Source organism: Microcebus murinus, chromosome 9 (genome assembly GCF_040939455.1).
Source record: "Microcebus murinus isolate Inina chromosome 9, M.murinus_Inina_mat1.0, whole genome shotgun sequence".
NCBI lineage: Eukaryota > Metazoa > Chordata > Mammalia > Primates > Cheirogaleidae > Microcebus > Microcebus murinus.
The window spans coordinates 16,632,965-16,648,254 of record NC_134112.1 but is presented as its reverse complement, the minus strand read 5'-3'; the positions used below and the strand labels follow the sequence as shown (position 1 = coordinate 16,648,254).

The following is a 15,290-nucleotide window of genomic DNA, read 5'->3' as shown; positions in this document are numbered from 1 at the left end:
AAGGGAACAGTTTCAGAACAGACATCCAGAAAGCTTCCCAGAAGATCTAATGAAGGAATTACAGCTGCTGAAGAGGAAGACGCTACAGCACAGAAGTAGGCGGAGGAAGGAGGGAGAGCTCTCCTAGAGTTCATGTTTACAGTGATTAAATACGTGATGCAAAAATAAAACCCCACGACAAAGAAAACTAGTAAAGATTCTCCCAGTGTACTTGGTAAATTAAATTGTTTCAGTAATTAATGTGATTCCTTATAAATCGCCCCTAAAGCATTTGCAATAAAGACATAACATGAAAAGGAAAAGGGGAGAACACTAGGAACCGAGAGACTTAAGCTTTGTTCCGTCCCTACATGTTCACTCAACTCCTATCAGGGAAAGAGATAAGACGGATTTAGAAGCTGATCTCCCACTCAGAGCCCAGTAGAGAAGAGAGATAAATAAGGAGATAAACTGAAATTTTCTCGATAAAGAGCAACAGTACAGATGTGTGCAAAGTATACAAGTAGCAGGAAAGAGAGAAGAGTCAAGTCAAGTACTATTCTATATATTCCCCAGCTCACTACTTACATCCTGGAACTTATTGTGTTTCCCTCAAGGTGAAAGAGAGTAAGGTTTAGAAGATAAAAAGATGGAGAGAACTGCACTATCTGCTTCTATTTCATTAGTAAAAGTGTAATAAAATAAGGGCAGATACCTTATCTTTATCCTTATATGTAATAACAATAGCTTACATTTACAGAAGATCTATTCATATTGGGAATTTCAGAAATTGTATTTTTCATTTCTAGAAATTCCACTTGGTTCTTTCCTAACACTTGCAATTTCTCTATTGAGACTTCTCATTTCTCTGCTAAGATTTTCACTCACTGAAAACACGGTTTGTTATTTTCACTGGGGATAGTTCCCATGGTCATTTTAAACCTGTTGTCTGTTAGTTTCAACACGTGGTTCATGCGGGAGTTGGATTTGATTGATTTTCCTTTGTCATCATTCTCCACAGTCAGGGAATTTGGGATAATATTTCAGACATTATGAATATTAAGGTTATGGAGATTCTGGATTGTTTTTTTTTTCTTCAGTGAATATTATTTCCTTTGTCTTAGTAGATAATTTTATTGTCTGTGCTTAAACTCCAAACTATTTCTGGGCCTGCAGCTCTGGTCTCAGTTGAGATCTTTTGTCTAAAGCTGGGTTGCTTTGAGTTGGCTCCATGCATGTGTTATTCAGAGTACAAGATGTGGGTAGACAGGGTTTGGGGATACCCTCTCTGGCTACCTTCATAGTCTGGCTCTCGGCACTGATGCTACAACTGCAGACACCTGTCAATATGGGTTCCTATGAATTGCTCTATATGGCGAAGGGAAAAAAAAACTACAAGCCATACTTTCCATGAGATAAAATTATTGCAAACCAAGGCTAAAAGATCCACCCACATCAACCTGCTTTGGCTGGAATCTTTCAATACATTAACGAAGTCCATCACAAATTACTTGATCACTATCTTTTCTTCTCCTGTTCTACATATTTGACCAATCTTCATATCTATTAAATAAGAAGGCACAATATACAAAGAGTTTCTCTATTACAACAAGGCGGAAAAACAGAGTAAGGTCTAATGTGAAACATTTTCCATTTCTTCTCCCATCATATTATTAAAAACTTTCTTAAGGAGCGGGGTTATTCTGAATGAAACCTGACAGCCTAAAGGCAAAGAACTTACATCTTATGTTGAATTTGTGGTCCATCTTTATTTCTAGCACAGCAGCAGCCACCTAGAGTTTTAAAATAGAAACCATTTCTATACTTTTTAGAGAGATTATGATGGAATTTGATACTGGGCACAGAATATATAACAGGGAGGTCTAACTGGTACCATTTATAAAAACGAAAGCTTTAATATTACTTATTCTTTCCATTTACTACTTGTTAAAATAACACTGTGCTTCAATTATTAAAAAGTAAACGAATAGTCCTGAAAAAATAGTAAGTATTTATGTGATATCCAAGTTCCAAACAAAGGCCTACTTATTGGGCAGGGAGTTGTGGGCAAGCTAATCATATCATTCCATGCACATCCTTTTGTTGGACAAACAGTACTGCCAACAAGATAGAAGGACCACATAAACCTAGGCATGCTTGATTAGGCCATGATAGTCATCAACTGCAGATAAACTTTTCCACCCATAATATGAAGGACATTTCTTGGAGATAGTTTCTATAATTCCATGTATAATAGCATAAAATAAAATAGGAATAAATTTAAAAGAAGTACAAAACTAAATACTTCAAAAACAACTAGAAAACATTGTAGAAGGAAATTAAAGAAGACCTAAATAAGTGAACAAGTATCCCACATTCATGAATTGAAGGGCTTAATATTGTTAAGATGGTAACACTCCTTTCAAATTCATCTACAGATTTGATGCAATGCCCAAGAATTACTCAGCTGACTTCTTTGTAAAAACTGACAAGATGATCCTAAAATTCATATGGAAATTCAAGAGACCCACCACACCCAAAATAATCTTGAAAAAAAAGAACAAAGCAGAGGACCCACACTTTCTTTTTTTTTATTATTTTATTTTATTTATTTTATTATTTTTTTAGAGACAGAGTCTCACTTTCTTGCCCAGGCTAGAGTGAGTGCCGTGGCATCAGCCTCGCTCACAGCAACCTCAAACTCCTGGGCTCAAGAGATCCTCCTGCCTCAGCCTCCCGGGTAGCTGAAACTACAGGCATGTGCCACCATACCCGGCTAAATTTTTGTATGTATATTTTTAGTTGATCAATTAATTTCTTTCTATTTTTAGTAAAGATGGGGTCTTGCTCAGGCTGGTTTTGAACTCCTGACCTCGAGCAATCCACCCACCTCGGCCTTCCAGAGTTTTAGGATTACAGGCGTGAGCCACCATGCCCAGCAGACCCACACTTTCTGACTTTAAAACTTACTACAAAGTTACCACAATCGAGAAAATGTAGAGCCCAGCTTAAGAATAAACATATATCAATGGAATAGAATTAAGAATCCAGAAATAAGCTTTTGCACATATAGTCAATTGATTTTTTGGCAAGGTTTGCATGACAATTTAATGAGGAAGGAATATTTTCCAACAAATGGTGCTGAGACAACTGCATATCCACATGCAAAAAGTGACGTTAGATCTCTTCCTTATGCCATATGTAATTAACTCAAACTGGATCAAAGAACTAAATGCAAGAGCTTAAACTATAAAACTCTTAGAAGAAAACATAGGTGTACCTCTTTGTGACCTTGGATTTGGCAATGATTTCTTGGATATGACACCAAAAGCATGAGCAACAAAAGAGAAAAAAACAGATAAACTATACATCATCAAATTTACAAACTTTTATGCTTCAAAAGATTCTACCAAGAAAGCGAGAAGGCAATCCACATAATGTGAGAAAAATTTTGTAAGTCATATCTGATAAAGGACTTGTATATAGAATATATACAGAACTGTTACAACTCAATGATAAAAAGAAAAATAGCCCAATTAAAAAATGGGCAACAAATCTGAAAAGACATTTCTTCAAATAAGTTATAGGAATGACCAATAAGCACATGAAAAGATGCTCAATATCTTTAGCCATCTGGAAGATGCAAATAAAAACCACAATGAGATACCTCTTTACTCCCAATAAGATAGCTATAAAGCAAAAAATCAGATAATAAGTGTTGATGATGAGAATGTGAAGAAACTGCATCCCTCATAAGCTGCTGGGGATAATGTAAGTTGGGGCAAGTACTTTGGAAAAGTCTGGCATTTCCTAAAATGGTTAAGCAGAGAGTTAGCATATGATCCAACCATTGTACTCTTCTTAGGTGTAGAACAAATAAAAATGAAACATATAAAATCTTGTATACAAATGTTCATAGCAAGAATACTCATAGTAACTAAAAACTACAAACAACTCAAACACTCATCAACTGATAGATCAATAAAATGTGGCACTCTGTGTGTGTATTTATATATTAAATATATATCACAGGATATAATTCGGCAATACAAAGAAATGACAATGAAGTACTGACATGACACAAAATCGATGAGCCTTGAAAACATCATGCTAAGTAAAGGAAGCAAGTAACAAAAGACCACATATTGCATGATTTCACTTCTATGAAATATCTGGAATAGACAAATATACAGAGACAGTAGACTAGTGGTTGCCTAAGGCAGGGGAGATGAGCAGATTGGTGTTGACAGCTAAGAGGTCTTGTTAGGATAATGAAAATGTTCTAAAATCTTGTTGGTGATGGTTGCACAACTCCATGAATATACTCAAAGCATCAAAATGTACATTTTAAATGAGTGAATTATATGGTATATAAACTATGGATCAATAAAACTGTTAAAATATGATAATTATTTTCTCACTTTTACGAATTTTATAAAAGTGATTACATAAAACTGCCCAATTCACCTCAATTCTTCTAAAAAAACATATTACATTTTAGCACAGTGCCTTGAGTAACTTTGTTTACTACACATATTATAATAATCAGTTTTTCTTTTATTGGTCATCTACCCCAAAGAAATTCTGACAGTTAAAAAAAATGACAGCAGAACCGCAGTAAAGTGTATTACTCTAAGTACAGGGCTGTAGTGCCCTGAAATGAGATGATTTGATTATTTCATTTAAAAGAAAGAATGTGTTAGCTAATGTTTATGCAAAATAAAAACTATTCAGCACTTGAATTCACAGTGACTGGGAAAGCACAAAAAACAAAAACAAAACCCTCATTCCTCAAGGGAACTCCCTGAGTATTAAGTTTCTGGAACTTTCTGTCCCAGCCCAAATTGAGACATCTGAAGGACTCTAGTTAGTTACTGCTGGCAGGTCTTCTCAGTCGCATCATTTCCACTATGTTGAGACAAGAATCTCCTTTCAGAAATTTAAAAAGCAGCGTTATCAAAATCTTGTTTTCAATGGCAATTATAATCACTGGGACTTCAGAAACTAGAGACTACACACACATACACTATCTCCTCCGATCTCCAACAGCTTTGCAAAGCGGGTACAGTGTCCAAAATCACCACCACCACTCTGCAAACCAATTAGTTGAGATTCAAAGAATAAGAAATTAACCAAAAGCACTCGGGAAGGGCTGGAGACAAGAGTCCTGATGCCCTGGCGTCAAATGACATTGAGGAGATGTTTTAAAAAGAGAACTGTATCACTCCACGATTCTTCGTTAAATGAGGTTGTAGCTTATAATCATATTTTCAAAGGAGGAAAACTGCTTAACTCATAGACTGTGCTTCTTACTAGAAAGACACATTCACAAGCCAGTGGAGGAAGGTAAACAATAATAATAATAACAACAACTAAGAGCAAGAGAAAACTATAATAGGAGACAAGAAGTGTGGCTGTGAGGATATAGAGAAAAGGCACTTTAAGAGTATTTTTTCTTAACTGCAAAATTAGCAAAGACAAAATAAAAGTATTCAGTATTATTAAGGGTTCGGTCAAATGAACACTTTCTAAGGTTAATGGTAGGAGTGTATAAAAATCCTTAAAAACACAGCTAGATAAAAGCTAAAACTTCTGAGGGATGAGAGAACAGAATTCTTGGATGTGGCCCCTGTAGTCAAACCCACGATTGATCCATCTGCAAGAAGCTTCTAGGAGGAAAAACAGGTTTCATCATTAGTGAGTATAGCTTTTTTTTTTTTTTTTGGAGATTTCCATTTAGTTTCTAACAATTATCAATTATTTTAGTCCTTCTCCTTCCTGAATTATAATTATGTTATAAAATATACCTAATCCTCCACCAAGGAATTGCACCTCTAGAGATTTAGCAGTACGCATGTTCACTATGGCATTGTACATAAGTTTTACAGTGCTAACAATATACACATTCAAAAATAAACAATTGTTTAAAAGAATCTGGTACATCATGTAGGGAATAGCATGCTGTTTTAATAATGGCGCTGGAATGTTTAAGTACATGAAAGAGATTCAAAATACATTACTATGCGACAAAAGAAATTTAAAAACTACATAGTGGGACAATGAGCAGACAGTGCAGACACTACACACATCTTTAGAAGAATCAGACTTTTGACCTTGAAAAGACAGATGTAGATTCTAACATGAACATGAGTAGGAAAGAAAGGAATCCTTTTGAGAAACACTGGTTTCTGCAAGACATTCCAAGAAATCCAAGTGATTTATGCAAAGAAGACATTTACCTAAACTCTGAACCTAATAAAAAAATGAGTCTACATAACACATGATATATAACTCAAGAAAGACACAGTGTGGGTTCATGGGAATCCGAGGACAGAGATTATGAACATTTATACTTATGCGAATTACAGCTCAGAAGGTATGAGAGAAGACCACTCTCTCAGGGCTACATGGGTATGTGATTGTGGTCATTCAAAGCCGTGATCTCTACTCCCTACATGCAAACAGATTGCTACCTAACTTAAGTAAAGAACTCTCCAAAGAATAATGAGACACATTTCCACGGAAGAATTCAGGGGATTTTGCTTAATAAAGAGCAGCTGAAACTTGAAAAAGAAAACAGAAAAATAAATGGCAGATTTTCTGGAATAAACCAAATACATGTTCAGCATGCCATAATTTATAAAGCACGTGCAAGTCTGAAGTCACAATGCTAAGTGAAAATTTTTCACTTTATTCTCAGTTTGGAATTGATGGATAAATTGAAATGTAAACTTCTGTAAAAGCTGGAGGAATCTGTGTGGTTAAACAACCACGGACTGTGAATCTTGCTACAACCCAGGTGAAATCATCAGATTTCTAGAGACTTATTTTATTGTTTTGTCCTTTACCTACCAAAAAAAAAAATGATGGTATTTATCAGAAATTCTTGTAGCAGATGAAAGAGCAGTAAATATCAATAGGTCCATATTTATAAACCATATTCAAGTGATAAAAAAAATCTGCAAAGTGTAACACCTGTGTAAGACAAACATTATGCTAATGATAGACTACCGATCATAAAAAAAATTACTTTGCTCCAAGGCAACACTTTTCATTTGTTCTGTAGGTTGTATGCATATTAGTCTCAGCTGAATATTAAGTAATACTAATATTATTTGATATTAAGTAATAATTGTCATTTAATAACCCTAGACTAATGTAGAAAAGAGAAGTCTCATTATGCTTTCTACAGGGGTATGTTTTGTATCAAAGTTTTGTAACCAGGACATGAAAAAAAGAAAATTCATACTGCTCTGTCAGATAAAGCTAAGCATATATTAAGACAGCATAATAAACTCTATTCTAGCTTTTCACTTAGAATCAGAAATAAAACTCATTTCAAAATTTAAAAATAATCTACATGATCACATTTTTATGAAAGCGTACTTACTTATATAAACATAGAAAATATCCAGACAGATATACATCAAAACCATAATAATGTTTTATTTGTATGTGGAAGGATATGACTGATCTTTATCTAAATGATTTTGGTTGCATATATTTCTGAATATTCCACAATAAGAAGTACATTCTTCCTTCAGAATTAGAATAGCTTTTTTCAAAAAATTAAGAATTCAAAGTAGTTACAAAAAATATGAACAAAAGCTTGCCTCGTGGAAAGCAGAAAGAAGTATTTAAAAATAAAAGATAAATAAACAACATTAAAAATAAGAGTTTCAAAAATATTTTTATATTTTGACCAGAGAGTCTATCAATCTGCCCTAAGGAAATAATCCTAAATGTGGACAAATAATCAGGCACATATTTTCATATAATATAAAAAATTGTATAATATAAAACAATTCTGAATATACAAGAGGATGTTTAGATAAATTATGGTTCACTCACATGATGAAATGCTATCCAGCCACTGCATGTGATGTTTATCAAAGTTTATTGATGGCATAAGGAAATGTTAGGAAATCCAACAGAAAGTCCAATCCCAACTATATAAAGAAGAGAGTTCACAGAAAAAGCAGCGAGGGAAAGATGCTACAATAGCAGCGTTGGCCTATGGAAGGCAGGATTGTGAGCGATTTCTTGCGTATTTGCTTTTCTTTTTCACAATTTCCTCTCCAAAGTTTTCACCATAGAGATATATCACATCGATTAGCAGAAAGAAATATCGTTAAAAAGTGAGAGGAATACAAAACATTGCAGATGTGTGCTCAGACCTAAAGAGGACATTTTTTATGGGGGATTTGAATTCAATCTGAATTCAACTGTTCCCCAGGTTTGCATTACCTTGTAAAAAATGCAGAGGATTTCATGAGCACTTTGGCCACTTTCCCCTTGTTTTCTAGGTGAGGAAGGTAAAAAATGAGCATGGTAAGGGAGGTGCAGGGAGGCCACCAATTTGCTTATCCATCCAAGGCCCCTGGCTCTCTCCAGCCGGCTGGTATTTTCACAGAAATCTCTTTAAAGATGGAGGTAATTTTTTTCTAACATGAAAACTGTTGGAAAACAAAGCTGTTATAATATAGGCACCATGAAGTACCACCCAGCCATAAAAAACAACATTGGCGCACTAATACCTCTTGAGATTAACCTGGATGGAACTGGAGATCATTCTTCTAAGTGAAGTATCACAAGAATGGAAAAACAAACACCACATGTTCTCACTATTAAATTGGAACTAATGGATCAACACTTACGTGCACATTTGGAAGTAACATTCATAGAAATCAAGCAGGTGGGGGGATGGGCACACCTGTAACTTTGACTCAAATGGTACAAAAGAAATTTATGTAACCAAAATGTTTGTATTCTGAAATAATAAAATAAAATAAATTTAAAAGAGAAAAAGATATATAAGCAGCAAAGGAGGGCAGTGGGCACAGAGTGGTCAACCCCTCAGGTAAGAATGTGCTCTGCCAGGGGGTGTCAGAGAGTGACCCAGAGCCTGGAGTCACCTCCCAGGGTGGCTCCCTGCAGGACCAGGAACTTAGAGCACAGCCTCCTTGGTAACCAGCAGCCGTATGCAGTATACTCAGACTCAGTGCTAAAAATAAGGCAGTGCTATATATACAATCTTGAGTCACTAGGAAACACTAAAAATAGGACTGTGCAAATGGCTTTCTATGCGAAGAGTATTAATTTTGTTTCCTAGCTCTTACAAACAAATCAGAGTCCCTGGGTTATGGGCCATCATTTTCCAATTTTCTCCTATCATCACTTTCTCTCCTGCTGGTGGATGGGCACACGCATGTACACACACAATTCTGCATGCACACATATGTTGACATGTGCACACACATAAATGTGACTCCATCGCACACATTCTGCTCCAGAGAACCCACTCTAGGCTTTGCAAACGATCTCACCCAGCGCTGCCTCATCACCTTGCCCCTGTGTGTGCAAACACATCTCCTTGGCCCTTCGCGCCCAGAACACTCTTGGAAGCCCCGGCTCCACCAGGGGAAGTTCTTGGAAGCAAACGTACAACTTAGAGTGTAAAGACAAGTGTCCCTGGTCTCACATACTGGATTTGGGTCCTGGAAAGTTTACTTATTCTCTTTCCATTATAGTTTCCCAGTTCCTTTTTCTTTGAAGTAGGCTAACAAAACACTTGCCAGGTAAGTCTCCAGCCAATGTTAACTTGTGCTAAGTATTACTTTTACTTCCCAGTGGCCTTCTGGATGTCTCCAACTGAAAGTCCCACCAGTAATCCAAATGTCCTGTATCCAAAAAAGGAGTAAGCCATCCCCTCCCCAAAGGTGTGTTTCCTACAAGCAGAAAGTGCAACCCAGCTTCCTGGGCAGGCGAGCTTCCCAACATTCCCCGGATCCAGCCTGTTACCAAACCCAACCTTCCACCCCTTCTCCTTCACGTTGGTTTTCTCCCATCCATTCCCCAAGTCCCTGTTTCTAGTTTTGGCCAACATCACCTCCAGCCTCTTCCAACTTTCTGTCATCTTCTTTATGCTGCCACCAAGTAGAATCTCAGCTTTAACCACACAATTTCCTAATTTAAAAATTATCAAATATCATCCAAACACCGCGGCGCATAATCTTTTATGACCTGGACTTGAAGGAGCAGAAACGGAAGGGGACGTCACTTTCTCCCACTTCCCGCTCCTGGTTCGTCACCCACGCTCCTCCTCCTCCACCACTTACTCATGTCCCCACTACTTGCTCTTCAGCGCTCATCTCCAGCTTCCTCGCCGCTATAAAATCCACACAGTCCTCAAACAAATTCCTTTTATTCCTTTTTGGAATTTCAGAAGCACTTTATAGTCTATTTGTATTTTTCTCATCTTTTCCCTGTACCGACCTCTACCTGTTATTCCAGACACACACACGTAAACGTCTCTCCTCTTGAATGGTAGATCATTAGTGGATCCACTCACTTATCCCTTCCACACACACCACATGTCTATCTAATGCTAGGAATTGTGCCGGGTGCAAGAGATGCAAAGGTGTGCAAAGCAGACGGGGTCCATCGCTCTGGGGGAACTCACGTTAGTAAGCAATAATATCAGCACAGGGCTATCCGAGCTGGAATGAGAAGGGCATGGACTGGGGAGAGCTCCCCAAAGACACCCCCATTCTAGAATGTGCCAGTGCTACTGACCTGAGACCTGCGGGAGAGGCGAACAGAGTTGGAAGAGAGAGAGAACAGCATGCATGGAGGTCCAGAGAGTCGGGGGTTCACTACACGGGAAGTCCCGTGAAGGCCCTGGCTTCCCCCCATTCCCTCTTTGTGACTAGAACCCTGTTTGTACACTCTGTTAAATACCATAAATGCTCATAAGTATTGGTTGCATGAAAAAAAATGAATCAATCTATTCGTCTCTCATTTTTAGTCTAGATTAAACTCCAATCTGACCCTATCCCATTGTATGATCTATTATTATCAAGGTGCTCTAGGCCTGATGCAGTGGCTCACGCCTGTAATCCTAGCACTCTGGGAGGCCGAGGTGGGAGGATCACTTGAGTTCAGGAGTTCGAGACCAGCCTGAGCAAGAGCGAGACCATGTCTCTACCAACAACAGAAAATAATTAGCTGGGTATGGTAGCTCACACCTGGAATCCCAGCTGCTTGAAAGGCTGAGGCAGGAGGATCTCTTGAGCCCAGGAGTTTGAGGTTGCTGTGGGCTAGGCTGACGCCACGGCACTATAGCTGGGCAACAGAGCAAAACTCTGACTGAAAAAAAAAAAAGAAAGAAAGAAAGAAAAAAGATGTTCTACCAGTGACCAATAGAACACCATCTTTCAGCAAGCCACTAAGACCAGCTGGTGGAGATGGAAGCCCGCTCTTGCATGCCTGGGATACCTGCAGTGGGTGCTCAGCCTTGCCCCATGGGCTACAGGTGGGGCTCCGTCCTGTGAGCAGCAGCTTCAGGAATCTGCAACGCTCTCCCCAGTAAGGGAGAAATGCGCCTCCTCCCACAGCTTCCCTATCTGCGAAGGCTGGCATGGCTCTTCTAGCAGACCTGGCCCCAAACACGCTCTCTTTGGTGAGCCCCCTGATCCCAGCAGGGGTCCCTCCCTCCTCCTGGTCCCCATTCTCCAGCCTTTCTCTTGACCCCTAATGCTCACCAGTGACAAGGAACAGGCGCAGTGGGAATGTGGGTGCAAAGAAGGAAAAAGTTTAGGAGATGACATTCCAGATAAATGCATAAAAGGGCTGGGGGGGGGGGGGGGAATCATGAGAACCAAAATCGAAATCGCTAACATCAAGCTTCACAAACAAGGAGAGGCAAAACATGAAGGCCAATTTCTGGACGATTTTGGAGCAGGGAAGATGAGCATTCAAGACCTGGGTCATGAAAACACTTGCTTTCTTGCACCGCTCTGTTTCGGCTACGGGACAAGACGAGCGAGTGTGGTAGGAGAAACCGTCTCTGAGGGGGAAAGCCTCCAAGTCAGGAGGGAGAAGGGGGAGGAGCTAAGAAATCTCAGAAGCAGAATCAGTGAAATTCAAATGAATGAAAAACATCACGAAAGCAGGCAGAGGTTCAACAAAGAACGGAGACGAGGCATGCCTATTTCACCTGAATTAAATCTACGGAGAGAGTGAGACCTTTTAGCAAGCGCTGCGGCTTTTGCTTAAATAGCAAGACAGCACAGCCTCAAGGCTCCTGCAGACGGAGGACAGGCCTCGGGAAGAAACAGTGCCACCCAGTGGCCCTGCCACTTGCTTGCCATGAGAACTGGGGAGGATTTCCAGCAGCCCTGGGAACTGGAAGCAATTCTGGCTTCAGTGACAAGCAAGCATGATTCCGCTTCTACCCTCCGACAAGGACGTGGCCTTGCTCCTGCTGGGTTTAGTTTGAGAACCAGGAAAGGCGACAGTCTGTACATGTTCCCTTAAGAAGAAGCAGGCGGGTGGTCAGCATGCAGGCTTCATTACTGGGAATATCATCCCGAGTCTGAAAAGGCCACAGAGAGACAAGCGTTGTTTGGTAGCTTTCTCAAGGACTCCAGGGGAGTGGAGAGAGTTCTAGGTATCCCCTTAGAGCGCCTGGAGGCCAGAAATAAAGTTGTGCCCAGAGCTGCTACTTTTGTCCATTTCACCATCCTGCTTCCACGACACGCTGCACCTGCGGCTCGACGACTCGAGAATGAAAATTCAGTCTGCACACGTGTTCTTGTCCTGCTGAAACACTGCAGCCCCTTTGGGCAGATTTCTAGCCTTTCGAAGCTGTAAGCCTCATTTTCTTCACCTGTAAAATAAGAATTACAGCCCCTGTGCCTTGTGCCTTGTGGGGATGAAATGAGATGCAGCATGGGAACCACCTGGCCCACGTCCCAGAAGGTTCCCAAATGCTCCTGCTTCTGGGGGTCACTGCTGCAACTGTTTTCTTACTGGTATAAGATAAGTGGAAACCCCAGTCAGCCCTCTAAAATGATAGATTCTCAGCAGTCTAACCAGTTTGGTAATGTAAACATTCAAAGAGAAGGGGAAGAATAATAAGAAAGCAGCGTTTTAGCAAACACCCCTTACCCTTGCAACTGTGTCGTCCCGAGCACCCTCTCGGGAGTGTGCGTCACTTCTCATTGGAAAGTTAGTAGATGTGCAGAGTTCGTGCAAAATTCTTCCTGCTCCTCCTTCTCTCCTCTTCAGAATGAACAAGTACAGGAAGTGTGCCGAGATGCCCGCACAGGGACAGTTCTTATATAACCATGTGATTCTCAAATTGGTTCTTGTCCCTTCCCATTGGAAAGGTTTTGACAGTCTTCCTACACAGACAAAATGCCATCCCCAGAATTAGAATCCCACGCCACGAAGCCAGCTCCTGGCGTATAAATTACTTCCTTGCAGACATGAAACAAACATGTACGAGTCTGGACATCGTGATCACACCTCCTCTCCCCAGGTCACATCACACCGAGTTCAGAATTACAGAGGGCAGCTGGACAAATGGTGACCACTTGGGAAAAAAATGGGAAACGAAATAAAAAGTATTGCAAACGGCACCCTGTCTCAGCAAAAGGGATAAAAATAGAAGGCAGCTGACTTTACATGTAGCTGTTCAATGGCTATCAAAAGCAGGACCAGCAGGAAGCAGGTGACTATACCACGGGTCTCTGAACTGGCCAGTCCTTCACCCGCTTGCCTGCACCCCAGAACAGCCAGCACTGTTCTCCAGTCTTCCTTGACATGATGCCACTAAGGGCTAACTCACAAGTCCAGGCAGCTATGGGAAATCATAAGGGGAAAGTGCTAGATGCTCACAACTACCCATTATAGGTGCGGGAACCCCACAGCTGCTCAGCCCATGCTGACCTGGCACTGCCGCGCCTAAGTCCAAGGCACCGTCAAAGGTTATTAAATGATGAAGTTATCTGACTAAAAAGTGCTTCTGTTGCACACAGTAAAACTGATTTAATGTCTGTTATGGTTTTGAGCCCCACTCACCTCTGAAAACCCTCACAGGAGCAAGCACCTATGACACACTGCACCCATAAGGACACGCTTTGCCATGTGCCTGCATGCGAGTCCCTGAGTAGCAAAACTGCAGTGGAAAAAAAAAATCATCTCTTTCTTCATTAGAGAGGCATATTAAAGTCCTGCCCTGCTAAGAACTCTTAAGAAAATTCTCTAGAATGCATGGACTTTGGGACATGCTACCCTCTGGACTAGCTGTTTTGGAATTTCTACTCTCTGACCCACCTGGTTATGGTCAAATGGAGAAGTCTCAGTCATCTGGGGCAGGGGGCTTAATGTATTCCCTGGACTCATGTCAGCCATCAGATCCAAATGGCAGTATCTACAGTAAGAATTTATTAAAATCTGCTCAGTGCCAGACGTCTGTTACCTCGTTGATCTGCACAACAAGCCTAGGTAGGAGCAACAGTTACTGCTACATGCAACTTACTGATGGGGCATAGGAAGGTTAGGTAAACTGTCCAAGGTCACAAAGCCAATGAGCAACGGAGCTGGGCTGCGAAACCAGGCAGTCTGGCCTCAGAGGCTGCGCTTGTAAAAGCTATGCTGTATTGGTCTCAAAACTGACGCACTTTTATGTCACAAGTCCCTCGGATTTCCTTGTCCTTGTCCCCTGTGCATCACTGCCCCTGTTAGATGGTGCCACTTTGCTTGAAAGTCTCTTGGCAAAGAGAGGAGGCCATGAGAGTCTGCATGATACACTGAGAGGTGAATGACTGACACTGTTTAACAAGTTGTCTCCTTCTATAGCAGCCATATTTTAAAGGGAACTAAATTCCTGTGGATTTTAACCTAAAAACAGAAGGAGGAAGATTCGGGTCAGGGAAGGGTTCTCCTGAAACTTTTAAAATCACCCCACATAGGAGGCTAAGTACTCCCCCTTCTCAGGCACGTGAGAGCTGTCCTTTATATTCAATACAAGCACCACCAGCCTGTGGGTTCCTAACACACATGCCTTGGTCAGGAGCGCCCCCTAGCGACCAGAAAACAGATTCAACTCTAACAGGAGATCAATGTCCCCTCCTTGGGCACAGCAAAGGATGCCCAGTAGGAATGTGGAGTTCGGAAAACCGGGAGTGGAAGAAACCTGGCTCCTCACCCGGTCCTCAGTAACCATACCCGAGAAATTCTGTCTGGAGCTAAAATGAATGACAGCGAAAAATACAAGATGAGAACAAAGCTCAAGTATCGTCATGGTGATAAACCCTAGTTCATTTGTTTTCAAAAGTTTCCCTTTAAAATATTTCCTTTACAAATATCAAACTGTTTTAAAAGCCCAATTATCCGCATGTCCCCTCTTCAGATGGCGTCCACAGCGGGCTGAGGGTGCTCCTGAAACGGGACTGTTCCCCAGCTCTCACTACTCCTCCGTGCTGCGGCAAGAAGGGAGTAACATACCACGCGTGTAAGTCACC

General features: G+C 40.6%; 1 protein-coding gene across 6 annotated transcripts in view; it reads right to left on the bottom strand.

The window, feature by feature from the left end:
- The window catches only part of ELMO1 (engulfment and cell motility 1), a 504,832-nt gene that overhangs the window by 271,917 nt on the left and 217,625 nt on the right, over positions 1-15,290 (bottom strand). The window contains exon 1 of one of the 6 annotated variants that reach the window (XM_012777578.3): positions 12,931-13,508. The exons of the other annotated variants lie outside the window; for them this stretch is intronic. Coding sequence (XP_012633032.1) covers positions 12,931-12,984 — 54 coding nt within the window. The 5' untranslated portion in view covers positions 12,985-13,508. Of the gene's footprint in view, positions 1-12,930; positions 13,509-15,290 lie in introns of those variants that run through there. 6 annotated transcript variants of the gene reach the window in all.